Genomic DNA, 21,625 nt, shown 5'->3' on the forward strand with positions numbered 1-21,625 from the left:
TTTTTTTTTTCCCCTATTTGCAGAACCTTTTGGTCGATGAGTAGGAAGTGGAAATCACAAGGGAATTGATTGAAATTGCTTAGATTTAGAAACCCTAAGGTATTCCCTTTCTTTTATGATGAGAAGGCAAATTGGATTCGTGGGTTTGTATGCAAGAGTTTTGTGAAAACCCTAATTTAATCCCTAATTTGCCTTGAGAGTGCATATCTTGCGGTGGTTGTTTTGATGGAACCGCCGATAACGATGTTGTTCGAAGAAGCGAATCTTCGAATGAGGAGAACAAAGAGGAAAGACCACCAGACTTGAGGTGTGAGTGAAAGATTTGGACCCGTGGGGACCCGTAAGAACCGGCACGTTTCAAAAGGGCCGGGTTAGGTCCGGATCCTATTTTGAAAAATCCAAAACCTGCCCACCCAGCCCCGTTGTATTTACGAACGAGTCTGGTCCAGTTCCTTCAATTTTGGGCATGTGCCCACCCCTAGTGCCGATCACATTGAAAAATCTATCGTTGCAGGGAAATTTCCGATTAACATGACTTTAGAGAGTAGACTGACTTTAAACATCAATATCAGCAGCCAAGTTTGAAGAGGCTTTCTGTTAACTGGCAAGAAAATGATGCCCTGACCAAATATCTTTGACCGAGGAGCTGCTGAACAATTATTTAAGGTCTGGGAGTTTAGGCATCGTGGACTATGAAGCACAATTATCCCGAGGAAATCGAACAACGATGTCAGAATACCTTCCCGAAGAAATTATAGTCCAAATTCTTCTTAGGCTTCCCGTCAAACCTTTGATTCAGTTCACCTCCGTCTGCAGATCTTGGAACTCCATCATTAAACACACTAGCTTCATCAACGCACACCTCAACCTTAACCAAAACAAAACCAGCAATAACACCCCTTCCATCCTTCTCAGGCACTGCCCCAAGGACCCCACAGTTGAGCGCTATTCTCTACACTTAGACAATGACTCCTTCCTAGAACACTCAAAGCCACAGCTTCCAGTTCAGAGCTTCATCGAGTGTTTCCGGATTGTGGGCTCGTGCAACGGATTAATTCTCCTCTCCGACGATTACCATGCAGTAACCAACACTTTGATTCTATGGAACCCCTCAATAAGAAAGTTCGTCTCACTTCCAAAGCCTCATGAACCAACCTCCCCATATAATTCTGTTTATGGGTTCGGCTTTGATTCGAAGAAAAATGATTACAAGGTAGTGAGACTGGTGTATCTCCGCCAAGATGATAAAGGCCAAGCTTGCCCTGAAGTTTCGCTTTATTCACTAAATTCAGGGTCTTGGAAAACCATTACAGCAACTGCTCCTAATTATGTCATCGCTCAGACATTTTGGTCTCAAGTTTTTGTCAAGGGAGCCGTGCATTGGATTGCGTCTCATCGAAAAGAAAATGGACTCCGCAATGTGATTTTGTCATTTGATGTGAGTGGTGAAACTTTTAAAGAGATTCAGTTGCCAGAAGATTCACCACGTCAGTTTCACAATATTTCAGCTGCTGGAAAGTCTATTGCTGTGAAGCACTATGAGGAAAATACTCATAGTATTTGGATTATGAGAGAGTATGGGGTGGTGGATTCATGGACAAAGAAATTCTCTATTGATAGAAATGTCACCCCAAATTTCCTCGTTATACAGATTATGGGGTGCAGGAAGAATGGCGAGTTTCTGTTAGAAATGTATGACCATGGAGGGAAGACTGGAAAGTTGGTCTCTCATGATCCTAAGAACAACAGAAATGAATTTCTAGGAATTCATACAGATCCAGGTTATTCATGTATTGAATATTACACGGAGAGCCTAATTTTACTCGATCGAGCGAGTTGATGCACATTCCACGAAGGAGGAAGAAAACGAAGAATCGTTGAAAAGTAGCTAGGTGCTTTAGTTTTCAGTTTTCATTTCGTGATATATTACACTGTATAAATCCTTATTGAATTAGAATATCCCTATATGTGCTTGTCTCTCGATGATGAGATTTTCTGCTCTACTATGGTTGGTAGAGTTTCTATCTGTCCGTATGTGAGTTTAAGAAGGGGGAAAACACAGGGAAAGTTATGTTTGTGCTTGCTATGCTATCTATATTATACACATATATTGATTCAGTAGATTTTTATTCTATGAGTTGTATTAGAAATGAGTGTCGATGCGAATACGACTTCAATCCGGATACTGAATGATGTGTTTTCATTATTGTTGGGGGCTGCATGACAAAGTGGAGCTTATGAACTCATTCCCCTTGGCCATCTCATCAGCTTTGAACTTGGCAATTTCGGCCTTGGTTTCAACCTTGCTAACGTTCTTATTCTTACAATCAATCACCTGTTTTTCTTTGATGATGGCGGAGATGGTGGCAGAGGCGTTGGTTGTGTTAACAATGGTTTTGAGGGTGATGGTAGTGGAAAATGTGGTGGTGCTGGTGGCCATGGTATGGTGGCGTTGGTGATGTTAGTGGTGGACCTGGTGGTGCTGGTAGCGGCGGAGGTGCTTGTGGTTGTGGTGAGACATTGGAGGTGAAAAAGTGGTGGCCATGGGATTGATGGATGTGATGGTGGTGGCGGTGGTGAGATATGGTGGAGGTGGTGGTCGCCATGGTTGCATGGGCAATGGCAGTTGAGAATGTTGTGGTGGCAATGGTAACAGTGATGGTGGCTTGCATGATTTAATTTATTTTAGTTTTTCTTAAAACTCTAACTTTGTTTTCAAATGTATCTTTCTTGTCTTTTCATACTCGAGGTGCTTGAAGTGCTGTGGAAGCATGCAGAATACTGGAGGTGCTTGAAGTGCTGTGGAAGCATGCAGAATACTCGAGGTGCTTTAAGTGCTGCGGAAGCATGCAGAATACTCGAGGTTCTTTAAGTGCTGTGGAAGCACGCATACTCCACCTTTTGCAGAGAAACAGAGGAAGACAATAAAGTGAGAAATCAGAACCGAATAATCTCTGGGGGCGGCGGCGATTCGACCGACTGAAAGTTGCGATTAGCGCAATGGCGGTGACAGAAGGTGATGTTCATACACAAGAAGAGTACTTTGACGTGCTCACCAAAACCGGCCAGAAGACCGGCATTTCCAAGCCCAGGCAAGCAGAGCTAGTATTTTTTTAATTGATTTAATTATTTTCTTGTAATTTCTGGAAAACAAACGGAAAATATTGTGGAAGGGAATGATATGGATTAAGAAAAGTAAGTGAATCAATTACAATTATCAAGTAAATTGAGCAACTCAATTGACCAATTTAGATAAACTCCAACCCCTGTTTTATTAATGTGTATGTATGTAAATGTTGTGTTTCTGATTTTTAAGAAATTTGTGCTGATAACCCACTAGTTCTGAATGTTTAGATTCAACTGTTTATGTTTGTGGTATAATGAATGTTATTGATGCTCATGTAGGGGAGATGTTCATCGAGACGGGGATTACCATCGAGCTGTTCATGTGTGGATTTTTGCTGAGAGTACACAAGAGCTGCTTATCCAAAACCGTTACTACTGCAAGGATTCGTGGGCGGGACGGTGGGATATCTCTAGCGCTGGACACATATACGCTGGTGATTCGTCACTTACAACAGCTCGGTACAAAGTTTCATTGCCCCTACCTGTAACATACTTATAGCTTGTACTTACACCCGTTGCTATCTATGAACTGTTGTTTGATAATATATTCGCATTGTTAAAGGTGCATTTACAACCGAATAGTTTTTTTTAGTTGCTTTTTTTTTGGGTTAAAACTGGGAGCTTTCTGAACGGTGGTCACTAAAACACTAAAACACAAAAATGTATGTTTCAGGAGGGAGCTTCAAGAAGAGCTGGGTATAGTACTTCCAAAGGATGCATTTGAAATGCTATTCGTTTATCTTGAAGAGTGGTCAGTAGGTCAATTCCTTTATTCTGTTGTTGGATATGTATATTTCTTTATCTAACATATTTTATCATAAACTAGTTTTTGTTTAAAATATTGCTATTACTTGTTACTAGGTCTGCACGTTTAATTTTTCCATTTTGTGTTAAGTTGGAATCTGATGTGCGTAGCTAGACATCTTCGTTGTTATTGTAATCAAGAACAAGTTCTGGAATTGACAGGAGGTAGAAGTGTCACAAAAGTACATATGGAAATCAAATTGATAGAAGACATTGTATATTAATATGTTACATTTTGAATGCAGTGTGATAAATGATGGAAAATTCATTAACAATGAATTCAATGATGTATATTTGGTAACCACTGTGAATCCGATCCCTCTCGAAGCATTTACTCTTCAGGTGAGAAGAAGATCTGTCAGTTACATTCTCTTTAAGGCAGGAAGTATGGCCATAAGAATTATTGATCGTTCTTAGAAATAGTTCAAAGACGAGGGGTGAAAATTAGTAAACTATGAAGATGATTTTTTGATATTCGTTGCTATGTGCCTATGTAGCCATAGAAATTCTCACGAGTATCTGAACATCTTTGCATTTCTGTTTAATGACAGGAAACGGAAGTCTCTGCTGTTAAATATATTTCTTATGAGGACTACAGAAACTTACTTGCTAAAGAAGACCCTGATTTCTTCCCCTACGACGTAAATGGGCAATATGGTCAGCTTTTTGACATAATTGCACGGAGGTATGCAGTTAATAGTAGATCAATATGTTCATAAATTTGAAAACAGAAAGACATGCCATATCTCCCTATCAAGTTCAAATTTCTTGGATATTCGCTACTTTCTTATGTCTGTTATTTCATATTAAATTTAATAAAGGTACAAGGAGAACACTATAGGTCGAAGTTTAACACTACAAAAGCAACTCCAACGTTATGCTCCTGTTACCCTCAGTGCCGAGGTTAGTTCCCTGTAGTCAATTCTTGCATCTGTTAGTCTTTTTGTAAATTATTTCTTTAGTTTATTCCTTTTTCTTCTCTACTTCATTTGATTTAGACTATTCTGTCATGTTGCAATGGTTATAAGTTTTTGTCTGAAGTTGGAAAGGCAAAATGATCATAAGATTTTGCTTCATCCTGAGTTGCCAAGAAGCTTCATCTTTTGTTTTAGCGATTGGGATTAATTTGCTTACGCCGAAATCTGCATTTGACTTTTTTGGTTGCACTGTGTCTGGGTGATGTGAATTATGAATTCTATAGGTATTATTTCATGTGCATACTGCAGAAAAGGCATGCAAGGGCTTTCAAAGGCATTGAGCTCCTTTTGTAAACCTTGTGGTTATTGAATTTGTTCATTCCATCCAATATTCTGGGGATACAAATGATTTCTTGGCGAGTATTTATGGGCTGCATACTGTTCTTTCCACTTTCTGTAATTTGTACAACCAGTACATGCAAACTGTGCAAACAAATTTTAAAGTTGAGTAAAAGTACAAGAACCTTTCTTGTCTAAAAGGTGAACACGGAACAGTATTATTACAGATATTTAAGCAAATGGTGTAATTTGTTTTGTCGTATTTCTATTTAAACTTCGTGTCTAGAATATAGGATATTATACACTTTTGATGTTGAAGTTCCTTTCCCCCACTTTCCCATATTTTGTAATTTGTTGGTGTCCTTCCGTCTTCTTTTAGTTGGTTGGGTCCTTGAAGTTAAGTTCGGCATATTTTGTTTCTTTGTTGCAGTTAACAGGTCTTACAGAGGCAGACAGGGAGGCCCTGGTGTTACTAACTAAGGCTGCAGCAATTATAGATCAAATCTTTTACCTTCAGGTTGTATAGACTTGTACAGAAGTACATGCATAGTTAAATAACTAAGCAGACACTCCGATCTGTGTATTTGCGCTGTTAGGCTATTCTGAATCTCTGATGCATAATGATCATTGATATGCATGAAAACCATGATGTGTGATGCTGTTTCATGGTACATCTGACTATCATCAGTCGTGTGCATCTGCACACTCATATGTTGGAACATATTTTGCACTATAATTTACTATTTCACACGAAAGTAAAAATGCACTAATGAGCTAGGCTGTATGAAATATCTTGTAATTTTCATGTGTTGCAGCTAGTTTGTCACGCGCATATTTTTCTTTTCTTTTCTTTTTTTTTTTTAAATCCTTAAACAATGTTGAACTGACCATTTCTGATTTTTTCCACTCCATTTTTCTAAATTTACATTTAGGTTTGGTGCTGTAATCCGGTTCTAAGGGATTGGCTGAAGAAGCATGCGGATGCATCACAGTTAGACAAGTTGAAATGGATGTACTATGTTATTAATAAGGGTCCATGGTATGTATTTTTTAACTCAGTGCTCTTTCAGGTGTATGCACATGCCAGTTTTACGTACATATATACCATGTTGTGTGTGTCCTTGGTGTGGGTATGCTTGTGTAATTTGGGAAGTTACTACTTGAGTAAATGTCCGGCTTTGGGCTTTGGTACAATTGATTCAATGGAAAAATTCTGCAGGGTTTGTTAAATTTTCTGGTTATGTGAAAAATTGGGTTGCTTTACTTTCATTTTGTACTGAATGTGGCTTGCTTGTTAAAACTAAATTTTGAAATTTCTCCTTTAGTGTGATGTGATTCATCTCGGCAGAACCAAAGTTGCGTACTGAATGTGGCTTGCTTGTTTAGTTTCTTTGTTTTGAATGGATGGACTTCTTGTTCACCCCCTTTTTTCTTTGCTTCTCCCTCTGTAAAATCCCTGTTTCCTTTTAACAATGAAAATAAAAATATTAAGTTCATTTTCTATGAACAGGTCGTCCCTTGATGAAAATGAGGCATTTTTGACAACTGCAGATTCGGCTATAAAGTTGCTTCCTGAAGCAACAAAACGGGTTACTGGGTGGAAGGGACTTGAATACAAAGCTGCATTTCCTATGCTGAAGCCTCCTGGTGCAAACTTCTATCCGCCAGACATGGACAAAGTGGTATATTGAATGAGCTCATTGTATTATAGGAAAGATTTTTTTACGTTTGTGAAGACAAAAGAGTTTCTTTCGGTGTAGGAATTTGAATTGTGGAAGAAAAGTCTAACAGAGGACCAAAAACAAGCTGCAACAAGCTTTTTCACAGTTATTAAAAGACAAAGCGAATTAAGTCTGGATTCATCCTTGTATGGCAGTACAGATGAAAGCACAAGTCATTCAGTGACATCCACTCATGATCTATATAGTGTTCCTTTCTCCCAAGAGTATAATGCTTTCCTCACACAAGCAGCTGAGTTCTTGCATAAAGCTGGTGAATTGGCCAGTTCCCCTAGGTATGAGTCTGAAGACTTTCATTTCTTAAGTTGTTTCATTACTGATTATGAGGTTAATAATTGTATATGAAATTTTCACTGGTTCAGTGTGGGTTTAATTTACAGAGGTTTCAAGCTTTACAATGTATAAGTAAATCAGACAAGAGTCCAACAAAAATCCCTTGATATTTTACTGTGATATATGGCTTTTATGTCCCTTGATGTCAGCTATCCCTTAATATTTGGCTGTATGTATGGCTTGTTTTGTGACTGGTATCCAGTGGTATATCACAATGAAATATCATGGGACAAAAACTTGCCCTCTATATGTAAAGGAATATGTCATTTGTATCTGTTGTTGTACCTTATAAAGCACAGTTCTTTCTTTTTCTTTTTTATCAGTGAAACTCTGTATTTAAACACATTAACTCATCATCCATAAGTTCTTAATGTTAAATTAGAGTGAGTTAGAGTGAGAGAGATTAAGTTTGACTCTTTGCAATTGCAATCTCCCAATTTATAGTGAATTCTGCATGTTGGCCTCTCCAGTGATGGGAGAGGTCCACATGGGAGGGGAAATGAGAGTCCTAAATGTTAAAGAAATCAACCCCATCTCATTAAAGGACCTACACAAATCTAGAATAAAGAATTCTAGAACATTCACTAAGGTTGGTTAGCTAGATTATCCAAGTTAAAGTAGTACTTTGTAGAAATGACTAGAATGTTGTTTCTTAAGTTGGTGGAAGAGTCTAGAAGAATGGTGAGGTTTCCACCAACATGCAAGATTAGTGTAGATAATTCTAGCTTAGGAAGTTAGTGGAATTATCCAGATATCTATAGCATGGTTTAGGCATCCAAGTTAAAGTAGTACTTTGTAGAAATGACTAGCATGGTGTGTCCATGCTTCTCCAAGGTTCCATCCATGCCTATAAAAGGAGAAGGCATCCACACCATTTGTATCAACAAATCAACAAGCAACCAATCAATTAAGAAGAGCTAAGTAAGAGAGTGGGAAGCCTTGTAAGTAGTCTTGTAAGAGTGAGAGTGCTCTAGAGTTTGTCTCTAGAAAGTGAGTGAGTGTCATTGTTCTTGAGAGTGTCCTTTGAGAGTGTTGTAATATTTTGTTTGTGTAATACAAGTAATTTGTTTACTTGTATTGTCTCTCCAACACTTGTGTTAGAGTTGTGTACTCTAAGTTTTTCCCCAACAATTGGTATCAGAGCGGTACGATCAGGGACCGTCTCTATTAAAGCTTTTGAGAATCGTGAGAAGTTAGTACTTCACAAGATTATTCGTTAATCTTGTTTGGCTTATCGAAGCTCTGCCAGCACGATGGGAGATCTTCAAGTTGTTGGAGTAATCAAGAAGTTGAACAACAAAAATTACAACACGTGGGCGACGTGTATGGAGTCTTACCTATAAGGCCAAGATCTTTGGGATGTCGTCGGCGGTAATGAAGTTACGCAGCCAGAAGAAGACACCAGCGGCGTTTTGAGGAAGTGGAAGATCAAGGCAGGTAAGGCCATGTTTGCCTTAAAAACCATAGTTGAAGATGACATGTTAGAGCACATACGGAAGGCCAAGACACCAAAAGAACCATGGGACACCTTCGCCACACTCTTTTCATAGAGGAACAATACAAGACTGCAGCTTCTCGAGAACGAGTTGTTATCAGTGAACCAAAGGGACATGACGATTGCGCAGTATTTCCACAAGGTAAAGTCTATTTGCCGTGAAATTTCTGAATTAGATCCTAGTGCTGCCATTGTAGAATCCAGGATAAAAAGAATAATTATCCATGGATTGAGACCTGAATATCGAGGCTTCGTTGCCGCTGTACAAGGATGGCCGACCCAACCATCACTTGTTGAGTTCGAGAATTTGCTTGCCGATCAAGAAGTTTTGGCAAAGCAAATGGGAGGGGTCTCGTTAAAAGGTGAGGAGGAAGCGCTCTACACCAAAAGTAAAGGCAGCTTTAAGCAGCGTGCTGGTGGTGGATCTAAAAGAAATGGTGACAAGGAAAAAGGTCATCAAGGAGGAGGGAGTTCTCAGCCAAGGGGAGCTCCGAAGTATCACGACAATCATGGTCAGTCCCAGAATAATAAAAGGTTTGAAGGCAAGTAGAAGGGCCATATGGTGAATGATTGCTGGTTCAAAAAGCCTGTAGAAAGTAATGTTGCCAACTCAGAGAAGAAAAGTGAAGATGATTGGGACACCATAGCATATCTAGCTATGGATGAAGAATGGGATGCTGTAGCATCTTCTTGGTGGTGCTCAAAAAATGAAGTGTTGCCTGACTCAAGAGAGATTAAAGATATGTTGCAGGAGAAAATGGGAGACCAAGCTGCCCAAATCCAATCGAGTCCAGATGAGCTCGAGGAATTGCTTGATGGTAACGATGTCAAGCAAGAAGTACCTAAGAGTCATTGGAAAACTGAAGAAGTTAGATCTAGTGAAGTGGAAGTATCAACTCCATGATCACAACTAAGGAGGTCAACAGGAATATTGAAGCCAAATCTCAAATACGCAACCGCAACCATAGTAGAAGAAGCAGTTGAAGCTGAGATGTGTAAAGAAGCATCACAGAATTCTGAGTGGCATACATCTGGGCGAAGAGGATGTTGTGTTAAAGAAATATCAAACTTGGGATCCAGTGGCAAGGCCAAGAAATGTGAAACCCATCTCATACAAATGGGTGTTCAAGATGAAGCGTTGTCAACCCAACGTAGAGAGAATAATGAGATGGTGTTGAGGGAGAGTGTTAAAGAAATCAACCCCATCTCATTAAATGACCTACACAAATCTAGAATAAAGAATTCTAGAACATTCACTAAGGTTGGTTAGCTAGATTATCCAAGTTAAAGTAGTACTTTGTAGAAATGACTAGAATGTTGTTTCTTAAGTTGGTGGAAGAGTCTAGAAGAATGGTGAGGTTTCCACCAACATGCAAGATTAGTGTAAATAATTCTAGCTTAGGAAGTTAGTGGAATTATCTAGATATCTCTAGCATGGTGTGTCCATGCTTCTCCAAGGTTCCATCCATGCCTATAAAAGGAGAAGGCATCCACACCATTTGTATCAACAAATCAACAAGCAACCAATCAATTAAGAAGAGCTAAGTAAGAGAGTGGGAAGCCTTGTAAGTAGTCTTGTAAGAGTGTGAGTGCTTTAGAGTTTGTCTCTAGAAAGTGAGTGAGTGTCATTGTTCTTGAGAGTGTCCTTTGATAGTGTTGTAATATTTTGTTTGTGTAATACAAGTAATTTGTTTACTTGTATTGTCTCTCCAACACTTGTGTTAGAGTTGTGTACTCTAAGTTTTTCCCCAACACTAAATACTGATGTTAGAAAAAATTACAACTACAAAACTTGACAGTGGTCGTGCTAAATATTATCTTTGTACAAATATTAACTTAATTTTTTGTTCGCTATGAAGTTTGAAGAGATTTTTTCACAGCAAGGCCGATGCTTTCCTTTCAAATGACTACTATGACTCAGATATAGCCTGGATGGAGTTGGTTAGTAGAGTATTTAATATACGATTTACAATCATGAATTATAATTCAGTTATAGGGTGTTGGTTATTTGTTCCTTCCTATAAACAATTTTTCCACGAGCTATTTTACTAATATGTCGAAGTTGCTAGCGCGCAGTTTATATGGTCTTATTATTGGTTTTACAGCGTACATGAAGACGGTCATAAATTATTTTCTATTTAATTTAACAAGAATATCTAGTTTTCTAAAGTTGCATTGCCCAGCCTAATCCGTGCCTATTCCTGTGCTGAACAATGGGGTTATATCTTGTAATAAAATCCCCTATTATCTAATTTTCTTTCTTAATGTATAACCTAAACAGCAATAAAATAAATTCGAAACCAGCGGCCCAGTGGAGGTACTAACAGCATATCTTCTATCCACTAGAAATACATTTTCACCGCGCACTTGCCTTCAAATATTTGATCATTCTTGCCTGCTTAAATGACCCAAAAAATTGCCAACAGACTACAACTTTACAAAACTTTAGCTTTTGCCCACCACGATAAGCACAGTGTTTCTCACTAAATAGTTATACACAAGACTGGGTGAACTGTGAAGTCACCAAACTCAACCATGTTTCTCGGAACAACCTGTACCATAGTCTCAAGAAGATGAGACAGTGAAAGCATGGAAGCTTTCTTGTTTTCCTCTTGTTATTTGCTTATTGTCTGTAAATTCTTAAGAGCATAGACTGTTGAACCAGCCTTTGTTTTTGGCTACTGTTCTGTTGTAGGACTCTAAGCTGGATGTTACTATTGGTCCGTATGAAACATATGAAGATGCTCTTTTTGGATACAAGGTATTTTTTATGTGGAGCACCCTTGTGTTTTGAGCTTCGGCATTTATCACTTTGTATTTTTAAATGTGATCAGACTGACGTACTGCAAATACAATGATATTGATCTCAGATTTCTATTTTTTTTTTTTTTTTTCATTAAGTTTTTTATACTATTCATTTTCTTGCATTTGGGCATTTATTTTCTGAAAGGACATATTTGGGAATTTAAGTGATGTAGCATGGTAGTAATTTTCGGCCTTTAGATGTTATTGAACTGCCTTTTATTTCAGGCTACTTTTGAAGCATTTATTGGAGTTCGGGATGACAAGGCAACTGCTCAAGTACAGCTTTTTGGTGACAATTTGCAGGTACTGTATTACAAACATTTTCTACCAGAGATGCAATATCTTACCAAAATAATAAAGATCCTGACAGCTTTGTTATTCCTTTTAACCATCCATTATTATTATTTTTATAAGGTTTTGGAACAAAATCTGCCACTGGACAGTGTCTACAAGTCCAAAGATGTGATATGTGCTTCTATTCGAGTCATCGATCTTATTTACAATGCCGGAGTAAGTTTTGGAACTCTGGTAAATCTTTCAAGATGTTCTAATCTATGGCAACATGCAAGTTTTTCATCACAGAGGAACAATGACTGGGATTATGGTTTTCCCTGCTTCTAACCCTATACTGTTGAGCCAAATAGTCAATAAAAAAATGTTTGGAGGGTAGAAAATGAAAATACATACGTGTCATATTTAGGTTTGAGTTTCTCATAAATCTACCAATCACAAGTAAAGTTAGTAGTGGCTCGGGTTTTAATTAATAGTTTTCTTCTTAGTTGTAAGGTCAGTCCATGGAGGTCAGAGTCTTCTTGACCTCTGTTTAATAATATATTATATATATGCAAATTGATCTGGTTGGTGAAGTGACATTGACAACTTCAAAATTTACCCCAGGATGTCAAGGGTCCTCAAACTACTGCTTTTAATCTACCAAATGACGAGCGTATTGTAAAAGATCGAGGAACGTCATTGGTCATGCTCAAGAATATCTCAGAGGCCAAGTAAAATTTTCCTTCCCTCAGATGAGTATCCATTATTGCTTTTCCAAATTTTGATCTGTTGTGTTGGAATGGTAATGTCAGGTTCAAGCACATTCTTCTGCCTATAGCCGATGTTTGTATTACAAAGGAACAACGGGAACTTGTAGATTTTGAATCTTTCTTCACTCACACAATTTGCCATGAGTGCTGCCATGGGATTGGACCTCATAGCATAACACTTCCAGATGGTAGAAAGTCAACAGTGAGATTGGTGAGGGACATCACTATAAATTATCTAATTTACTTGTTCACTATAGTAAACCAAACAATTCTTCAAAATAAGGTTCAGTATATCTAGCAGAATAGATAGTTTAATAAACTTTTATTGTCAATTTTATAGTAATTGTTGCTGGTCAATGCACATTAAAACTTGAGGTTGATTTCCCAGCTCTACCTATCTTACTACAGAGAGACATTGAAACATATTTGAGAATTAAAGTGTTGCAGCAAGAACACTTTGTTAAAGTCCAGTTTCCTTGCAAATTCCTTGAAATCTTGTGTTTCCTTGCAAAACCCTATTCGGTTGCTTAAGTTTAGTTTGCTTTTTACAGTCAATCGTGGTGGCGGCGGCGCAAGTGATGCCCACCTTAGTTGACTTTTCGTAAAAACAGTGTCTTCATATTGTCGAGGCATGTGATGACTATGTTGTTGAGGTGTTAAGGCACTTTATGTCATCATGTATGTACGAGCATGACGCCTAGTTGTTAAAGTGGGCAATGATATTTCCAGCCTCCTTCAAATGGAACATCTTGCATCAAAATTAGAAGTTTTGTTTCGAGTTTTTGTGAATGGATCCCAATCAGTGATTCTTGACATTGTCAGTATAGAAAGTCTCTATAGATGACTATTGGTCAATTTTTTTATATGACCCCAGGAACCCAGTTGCATATTTATTTATTTATTTTTGATTTGGGGTTTTAGACTTTAATGAATTTCTTTAACTGATGGAGGAGTTCATTAGTTATGAAGCATCTTTTAGATCAGTTGTATTATTTATGGTAAAAAAAAGATATTCTCATAATTTTTACCTATTTTTTACGATTGTATTCAAAGTTCTTGTGCTTCTCATTGTGTTTCTAATGTCATATTAAACAGTTTTAAGAAAAATCAATAAAAAAAGAAGGAAATTTCGGAAGGTTAAGTACATCAAGTGTGCACTGTTTTCTTAATGCCAAATCTGATTTGCCCTGTGTCCCTTTCATCTCTTGATAAAGGAACTGCAAGAACTCCACTCAGCTCTGGAAGAAGCAAAAGCTGATATAGTTGGCCTTTGGGCATTGAAGTTCCTAATCCACAAGGTGAGTGGCGATTAATTTGGTTGAGATTGCTTCGCTTCATTTTATCTCATCAGTGGGATAGTTTGGTTTACAATTTTTTTTTTTTTTTTTTTGTTGACACATTTGCATCTTTCATTGGTTTTAATTATGTTATCATCAAGACAAGTGGCCTTCTACCACACTGGTGGAGAGGAGTGTTGCCCTTACATCGGCTCTCTAATCTAACAAATCTATCGTTTGACAAAAAAAGTTCTTTTATCAAGATGATGCCGGACCTCTTGTTGATTGAGTCATTTTACCTTTCATTTTAATAATTATTAATGAAAATTTTCTTTCTCATAAGAAGTTGTGTTATTGTCACTGGTATTCATAATTTCATCGTGTGGTGGCATACAAGCTGTGTTCTAGTGCTTATGCTATTTGAAGTTCCAAATTTCTCTGTCTTGCTGGTTCCAGGACATGCTCTCAAAGAGTTTATTGAAGTCTATGTATGTTTCTTTTCTTGCTGGATGCTTCCGCTCCGTACGGTTTGGTCTTGAAGAAGCTCATGGGTAAGCTAGTAACTCACCCTCCTCTAGTCCACTTGTGTCACTTGTCAGCAAGCAAATTATACTATAGTAAGCATCTAGCATGTTTGGCCACCAAAGTATCTGATATTTTATATTTGCAGAAAAGGACAAGCGTTGCAATTTAACTGGTTGTATGGGGAAGGAGCCTTTATTTTGAATCCTGATGAAACATTTTCTGTTGACTTTACCAAGGTATTACTTCTCAAGTTCCAAATTTCCTCCTTATGCCCCCTGAGATGACACATCAAGGCCATATGTATAACTACTCCTTTGTTTTGGTAAAAGGTTGAAGGTGCAGTTGAGAACCTGAGTAGGGCAATACTCACCATACAAGCAAAAGGTGACAAGGAGGCTGCAAATGCACTGCTTCAGAAATACTGCATAATGACGAACCCAATAAAAGTTGCTCTGCAGAAATTAGAGAAAATTCAGGTACGAACGGCTACTTTGATAAGCTTGATCCAAATATGAAGAATTATGGCAATTATATGCATATTATTAAGCTGATATTTGAAAATCACTGGCATTATTAGACAGAAATTTCTAGAAGACATTTTCCCAGTTTTCATTTGATCAAGTTGACAGTTTGTGATCGTATTTATCAAGCTGCATTTTTCGCATTGAGAAATATTCGGTGATTTGAATTATGTAGTTTGTTTTCGGCTCCCTTCTGTTCTTTTTAAATGTTTGGAAATCCCATATAAAGGAAAATCCAAAACTGAAATCTGTAATCCAAAAAGATGCTTTAAGTTTCTGCGAATCATATGGCAACGTCATGCAGTCACTAACGTTTTCTTATTTGCATAGGTCCCCGTGGATATAGTTCCCACATTCCCGGTAATTGATAAAATATTGGAGCAAAGACAACAAATGGGTGAGTCTCATTACCATCTTTCAAGGATGCTAGTAAATGACAACATAATTCCTGAGCTAATGACAGAATGCAACATTTTATATCTTGATCCCCCATCTTGTTATTCTTCCTCTACCTATTGAATATATCAGGTATCAACCAATCTCCGCATTTTTGTACCGTGAACTTGCAGATCATGAGACAGACAAGGCTTCGATGACTTTTTATCTCGCAGTAATCTTGTTGAGTGGTGCGATAATTCTCATTGCTATGCTCTATGAACTCCTCTGAGTTTGGGGATGCATGGATAATATACGGACTTGACCTACACACAACATGAGGGTGAGTACAGACGCGTACATGATTACTTTGTTATTTGGTTGGTTACTTGTGGTACATTATGGATGTAAGATGGTTAAATGGATGACAAGTCGCATGTCGCACCAAATGGAAGATTGAGTCGAGTCTGGTGTGCAATAAAGTCGAGCGACTCAAGTCATTTTCCTCGTCTGAATAATAGTGTCCTAAGCTGTCATAAAACTGTGTAAGCATGATTGATTGATCGTAGGATTAATCTTGCTTCAATGCAACAAACATTTCTCTATTTTTTTGTTTCAGTGAGGATATCAGCAGCTTTCATAAAGAGCTCATCATCATTCACAACTTCAGGCATTCCTTCCAAAACTTCCATCACTTCCTCAATGCTACAACCAGGCTTATCTTTGCTTTTAGAACAGTTGTTTATAGCTTCTAAAATACCATCTAATTGTTCTGTCATCTTGGCCTCAATTCCAACTCTTTTAGAATCTCTTGTTCTTTTTGCTCCCTTTCCTTATGTTGAAGGTTAAGTAGGGGAAGGTGTCTCAGCATCAGCTATGTCATCAAGTCGATCATTATTATCTATTTCATTCTCCAAATCATCTTGACTGTCTTTTTGTTCACCTATTGGATCTTTCTAGACATTATTACTCATCAACTCTTGTGAGGTTGCCCACGCACCTACACCTGTAACAGCTTCTCGTTCAAACAAAATGTCCAGTTGGTCAACATTTTCAGTCCACTATTTCGATATTTTGCAACTTCAGGATTCTCCTGAAATATTACCAACTACAATTAACCAATTGTGATAAAAAAAAAAAAAACATAAATATGCAGTTGGATTCTCCATTGATTTGAGATAATAATTTCTCACCTTCACTTTTTTCTCCCGCCACTCATCACTTGCAAAGATAGTTTGCTTCACAGTTGTTTATGAACATATGACCCTTGAGTAAGGTCATTAAATTTCTTAATAACATTTTTCCATCCAATCCTATTAAGATGACCACCTATTTGATTTCCGGCTAATGTTTCAGCTACACAAATGCTTATAAATGTCTCTACACCTGCATCATCTTGCATTGCCTTGCTTTTTTTTTTTTTTCATTACCTTCCCTATATGGATCTTGTACATCCTTAACTATATTTTTTTGACATATTTATAAAGAGAAAGAAAAAAAAATCATAGCACGTAATCCTAACTAACAACACAAAAGTAAGTTAAAAATAATGATGCATGATTTGTAATCTAATACTTGCTATATAATGCAGTACACCACTGCTTGCAGTATTTGTAATCTTAACAAGCAACTGATTTTTAGGTTGTTTTAATTGTACGTTCGATTTGTATATGCCCTCGGTTACTAATGTTTTTTTTTTTTTTTTGGGTTCTTTTGGTATTTTAAATTAACAGGTAATATTGAGCATTTGTCGATGGAGGAAGTTATTGGCATACATGAGGGATTTAAGCTCATGGGTATTAACAAGGGCAAGACTCCTGATGGGGATCTTCATATTATCATGGAAGCTATAATAATCTATATGCATGTTCAATTAATAATTAGTTATGACCTGAGGGCTAATAATAATAATCTATATGCATGTTCGACTCAAAGGATATGAAACCTTCTTGTTTGAATGACTTTGTGTATTGCGTTACTATTTTAAAGATTCATATAATGCTATAGATAATAAGAAGATGGCTTTGTTTTCTTTTAAATAGGGTGATGTTTTAAAGATCCATATATGCAGGGGACACTTATTCTCTATCAACAGGAGGCCGAATGTTTGGTTTATGTTTTCTCCTTTTTGTTTCAATTATGAGGCCATATTTTATTGCTTTCGAGTCCATTCACAACAATTTCGTCAAAAATAATATATAACCAGTAAAATTCTCACACTATATACAAATTTAAGATAAGAAATAGCATACATGCCTCCACAAAAATTTTAGGTTATGAAGATGCAGAGAGATTTGAGAAGATGGAGAGGAAGAGATAAGACCAAGTGGACTGCTCAAGCCTCCAAAATAATCAGAAAATAAAAAACTTTTGGGTTTTCAACGTGCAACCTTAGAAAAAATTGATGATGACAGTTTTGATGATTTTATAAAATGTAATGGCATTTTAGACTTTGCAAATTAAAAACTTGGAATAATTTTAGAATTGAAAAAAAAAAAAAAAAACATTAAAGGGAGCAAAGTGCTTCACTTGTTTTCTTTGTGCTTCCCTTGTGTTCGTTATTGCAAGGAAATTTCCAATTAACTTGACTTAGAGAGTAGACTGACTATAAACATCAATATCAGCAGCCAAGTTTGTATAGGCTTTCTATTAACTGGCAAGAAAATGATGCCCTGACTAAACACCTTTGACCGAGGAGCTGCTGAACAATTATTTAAGGTCTAGGAGTTTAGGCATCGTAGACTACGAGGGCAACTCCAGCGGGGGGAGTAGCTCGATGAATTGGCCTTTTGTCCAACCCAATAGCCAGAGCTGCAAACTCCAGCCCATGCGGGCGTGTGAACTGAGAAGGAATCTGAGTGAGAGGTCCGGTTCAAATTGGTGGCCCAAGAGCCCGAGACTGTGTGATGCTTGGCAGATATCAGGATGACGTTAGCCACGTTTTAAAATTAATAAAAATAAAAATAAAATAGTAATTAAAAATGTAAAAAATTAATAAAAATCAGAAAAAAATTGATTTATTTTTTCTATAAATATGTTATGCTTAGGGAAGTGTTATTGGCACTCCAAAAATCTCATTCTACACTCCTCATAAGTGTATTTTTCTTTCCTAATATAGAAAGTTTGGAGTGTAGAATGAGATTTTTGGAGTGCTAATAACAATTACCTATCCTTATCTTCCAACTTACACCACAATTTTATATTTTCTCAAATATTTTGAATTGTAATTTCTTATTTAATGACACGTGGTTCAACGAGACCGATTAAAAATCCTATCCGAAATTACAAATAAAATTATTTTTTATTTTTTATAAAATAAAAAATACTAATATTTTATTACCTATTGTCATGACTATTGAGTTTATGAGTGAAGATGCAAAAGATAATTACTGTCCATTAACTGTTCATTAGAGGGGATTGAATAGGAAGTTGCAGTAGGGGCCTTCCTGAATAGGAAGTTGCAGTAGGGGCCTTCCTCAGGCTGGAGTTGCTCTGAAGCACAAATTTCCCGAGGAAATCAAATAACGATCTTTCACAATATTTCAGCTGCTGGAAAGTCTATTGTTGTGAAGCACTATGAGGAAAATATGCTTAGTATTTGGATTATGAGAGAGTATGGGGTGGTGGATTCATGGACAAAGAAATTCTCTGTTGATAGAAATATCACCCCGAATTTCCTAGTTATACAGATTATGGGGTGCAGGAAGAATGGTGAGTTTCTGTTAGAAATGTATGGCCATGGAGGGAAGATTGGAAAGTTGGTCTCTCATGATCCTAAGAACAACATAAATGAATTTCTAGGAAATCATACAGATCCAGGGTATTCATGTATTGAATATTACATGGAGAGCCTAGTTTTACTCGATAGAGCGAGTTGATGCACATTCCATGAAGGAGGAAGAAAACGAAGAACCTTTGAAAAGTAGCTAGGTGCTTTAGTTTCCAGTTTTCATTTCGTGATATATTACACTGTATAAATCCTCTTTGAATTAGAATATCCTTATATGTGCTTGTCTCTCGATGATGAGATTTTCTGCTCTACTATGGTTGGTAGAGTTTCTATCTGTCCATGTTCTCAAATTGGGTAAAAAATTATACTTTTTTTTTTATATGTCACGATGTATAACAATAGGAAGGTTATATATACAGAGCCTAGGAAACTATTCTAGGTAAGTAATTATGAGCCTATAATCTTGCAGAATCAAATAGTTGACTTAGACTAATTAGGAATGTACAGCTCATTGACACTCCCCCTCAAGTTGGAGCATATATGTCGTCAATGCCCAACTTGCTAAGTGAGCTGTGAAATACTCTGCCTATGATTGCTTTGGTGAGGACATCTGCAAGTTGATCTTCAGATTTAACAAATGATACCTCAATGATCTTTGCCTAGAGCTTCTCCTTGATGAAATGTCTGTCAACTTCAACATGTTTGGTTCTATCATGTTGCACTGGATTATGTGCAATGTCTATTGCGGCTTTGTTGTCACAATTTAGTTGCATGGCATGTTTGGGTTTGAACCCCAATTCCCCCAACAAATTCCTTATCCAAAGTAGCTCACATACTCTGTGTGCCATACCTCGATATTCTGCTTCAGCATTTGATCTTGACACTACTTCCTGTTTTTTACTTCGCCAAGATACTAGATTGCCTCCCACAAAGGTAAAGTATCCAGATGTAGATCGCCTGTCAGTAACAGAGCCCGCCCAGTCTACATCAGTGTGACCCTCAACATCTAGATGACCATGTCGTGCAAACATCAATCCTCTTCCAGGAGATGACTTCAAGTATCTCAGAATTCGGTTTACCGCATCCATGTGGGCTTCACTTGGTGCATGCATGAACTGACTCACCACACTTACGGCATATGCTATATCAGGTCTAGTGTGTCCTAGATAGATTAACTTACCCACGAGGCGTTGATATCTTTCTTTGTTGGTGGGTACCTGATCAGGATATTCACTAAGCTGATGATTCAACTCCATTGGTGTATCTGCTGGTTTGCTGGTTAACATTCCAGTGTCAGTCAAAATGTCAAGGATATATTTCAATTGTGAAAGAAATATTCCTTGTTCTGAACGAGCCACTTCGATGCCTAAGAAATACTTTAGAGCACCAAGATCTTTCATTTCAAACTTACTTGCCAAGTGGTGCTGCAATGCTGCCTTTTCCTCTGGGTCATTCCCGGTAACTACCATGTCATCAACATATACAATAAGGGCAGTGACTTTACCTTTCTTATGTTTCAAGAAAAGAGTATGATCTGAGTTACTTTGCTTGTATCCAAACTCCTTCATTGATTTGCTGAACTTTCGAAACCATACTCTGGGTGATTGCTTCAATCCATAAAGAGACTTTCTCAGTTTACACATCATGTTGCCAGAATTGGGCCCCATCTTGCATCCTGGAGGAGAATCCATATAGACTTCTTCTTCTAGGTCGCCATGCAGGAAGGCATTTTTGACATTAAACTAGTGTAATGGCCAATTTAGGTTTGCTACTAGAGAAAGAAGTACCCAAATTGTGTTTATCTTGGTTACAGGGGCAAAGGTCTCCCCATACTCAATCCCATAAGTCTGAGTATAACCTTTTGCCACCAATCTTGCTTTGTATCGTTCAATGGTGCCATCTGCCTTGAACTTTACTGTATATATCCATCTACAACCCACAATTCTCTTCTCTTTACAAAGGATAGTCATCTCTCAAGTGGAATTCTTTTGGAGGGCCTTCATTTCATCATTCATCACTTGAGTCCACTTAGGATCTTTCAAAGCTTCATGCACATTACTTGGAATAGAAATAGTGGATAATTGACATACGAATGATGCACATGACAGAGACAACCTATGTAGGGACACATGATTAGCAATAGGGTATTTAACTTTTGTTTTTGGGTCCGAGTCATATTGTTGTCTAGGAATCCCTCTAGTGGTACAAGGAGGTAACTGATAACCTATGTTTCCTGTATGACTCGACTCAGGTAAAGTGCTTAAGTTGGAGTTTAAATGTTCTGTTACCTGCGGGGAATCTTTAGGACCTGGTTGGATGATTGGTGATCTGGAGTTTCCAGTAACTTTTGATCTTGTGGCACCACTGTAGCTGGTTACTTGGACATTGACTGCTCTAAAACATTTTGTTGAATTTGGATGATCTGAGTATCTGCTGCAAAGATAGAGCTCTCCCCCTGCAGAGGATGCTCAGAAACTCTCCCTGAGTAATAGAACTCACTCTCGTGGAAACTCACATTTGCAGTAACATGCATGGTCTGAGTAGGAGGATGGAAACATTTATAACCCTTCTAAGTGTCAGCATATCCCACAAAGAC

At 37.6% G+C, this 21,625-nt stretch overlaps 3 protein-coding genes across 5 annotated transcripts; 2 read left to right on the forward strand and 1 right to left on the reverse strand.

The window, feature by feature from the left end:
* Positions 1 to 676: 676 nt before the first annotated feature.
* LOC137709364 (F-box protein At3g07870-like) lies at positions 677 to 2,134 on the forward strand. The gene has a single exon (XM_068448457.1). It carries the CDS (start codon positions 728 to 730, stop codon positions 1,838 to 1,840), a length of 1,113 nt encoding a protein of 370 aa, XP_068304558.1. The 5' UTR covers positions 677 to 727; the 3' UTR covers positions 1,841 to 2,134.
* Positions 2,135 to 2,286: 152 nt separating this feature from the next.
* LOC137709363 (nudix hydrolase 3-like) lies at positions 2,287 to 17,191 on the forward strand. 3 transcript variants are annotated; one of them, XM_068448455.1, is made up of 23 exons: positions 2,287 to 3,092; positions 3,406 to 3,585; positions 3,800 to 3,877; positions 4,176 to 4,272; positions 4,482 to 4,615; positions 4,752 to 4,833; positions 5,617 to 5,703; positions 6,119 to 6,225; positions 6,697 to 6,868; positions 6,947 to 7,200; positions 10,613 to 10,694; positions 11,449 to 11,514; positions 11,784 to 11,861; positions 11,973 to 12,068; positions 12,456 to 12,562; positions 12,644 to 12,812; positions 13,816 to 13,899; positions 14,335 to 14,429; positions 14,549 to 14,639; positions 14,733 to 14,879; positions 15,255 to 15,321; positions 15,494 to 15,642; positions 17,033 to 17,191. In XM_068448455.1, exons 1-22 carry the CDS (start codon positions 3,001 to 3,003, stop codon positions 15,589 to 15,591), a joined length of 2,463 nt encoding a protein of 820 aa, XP_068304556.1. In that variant the 5' UTR covers positions 2,287 to 3,000; the 3' UTR covers positions 15,592 to 15,642; positions 17,033 to 17,191. The 3 variants fall into 3 exon arrangements, with proteins under 3 accessions (XP_068304556.1, XP_068304555.1, XP_068304557.1); XM_068448454.1 differs by having other exon boundaries at positions 11,784 to 12,068; XM_068448456.1 differs by lacking the exons at positions 14,549 to 14,639; positions 14,733 to 14,879; positions 15,255 to 15,321; positions 15,494 to 15,642; positions 17,033 to 17,191 and having other exon boundaries at positions 11,784 to 12,068; positions 13,697 to 13,899; positions 14,335 to 14,399.
* Positions 17,192 to 19,688: 2,497 nt separating this feature from the next.
* On the reverse strand, positions 19,689 to 20,720 carry LOC137708923 (uncharacterized mitochondrial protein AtMg00810-like). Its single transcript, XM_068448084.1, has one exon. The coding sequence runs from the start codon at positions 20,718 to 20,720 to the stop codon at positions 19,689 to 19,691; it is 1,032 nt and encodes a 343-aa protein (XP_068304185.1).
* Positions 20,721 to 21,625: the final 905 nt, after the last annotated feature.

The sequence above is a fragment of the Pyrus communis genome, chromosome 11 (assembly GCF_963583255.1).
Source record: "Pyrus communis chromosome 11, drPyrComm1.1, whole genome shotgun sequence".
NCBI classification, from domain to species: Eukaryota; Viridiplantae; Streptophyta; class Magnoliopsida; order Rosales; family Rosaceae; genus Pyrus; species Pyrus communis.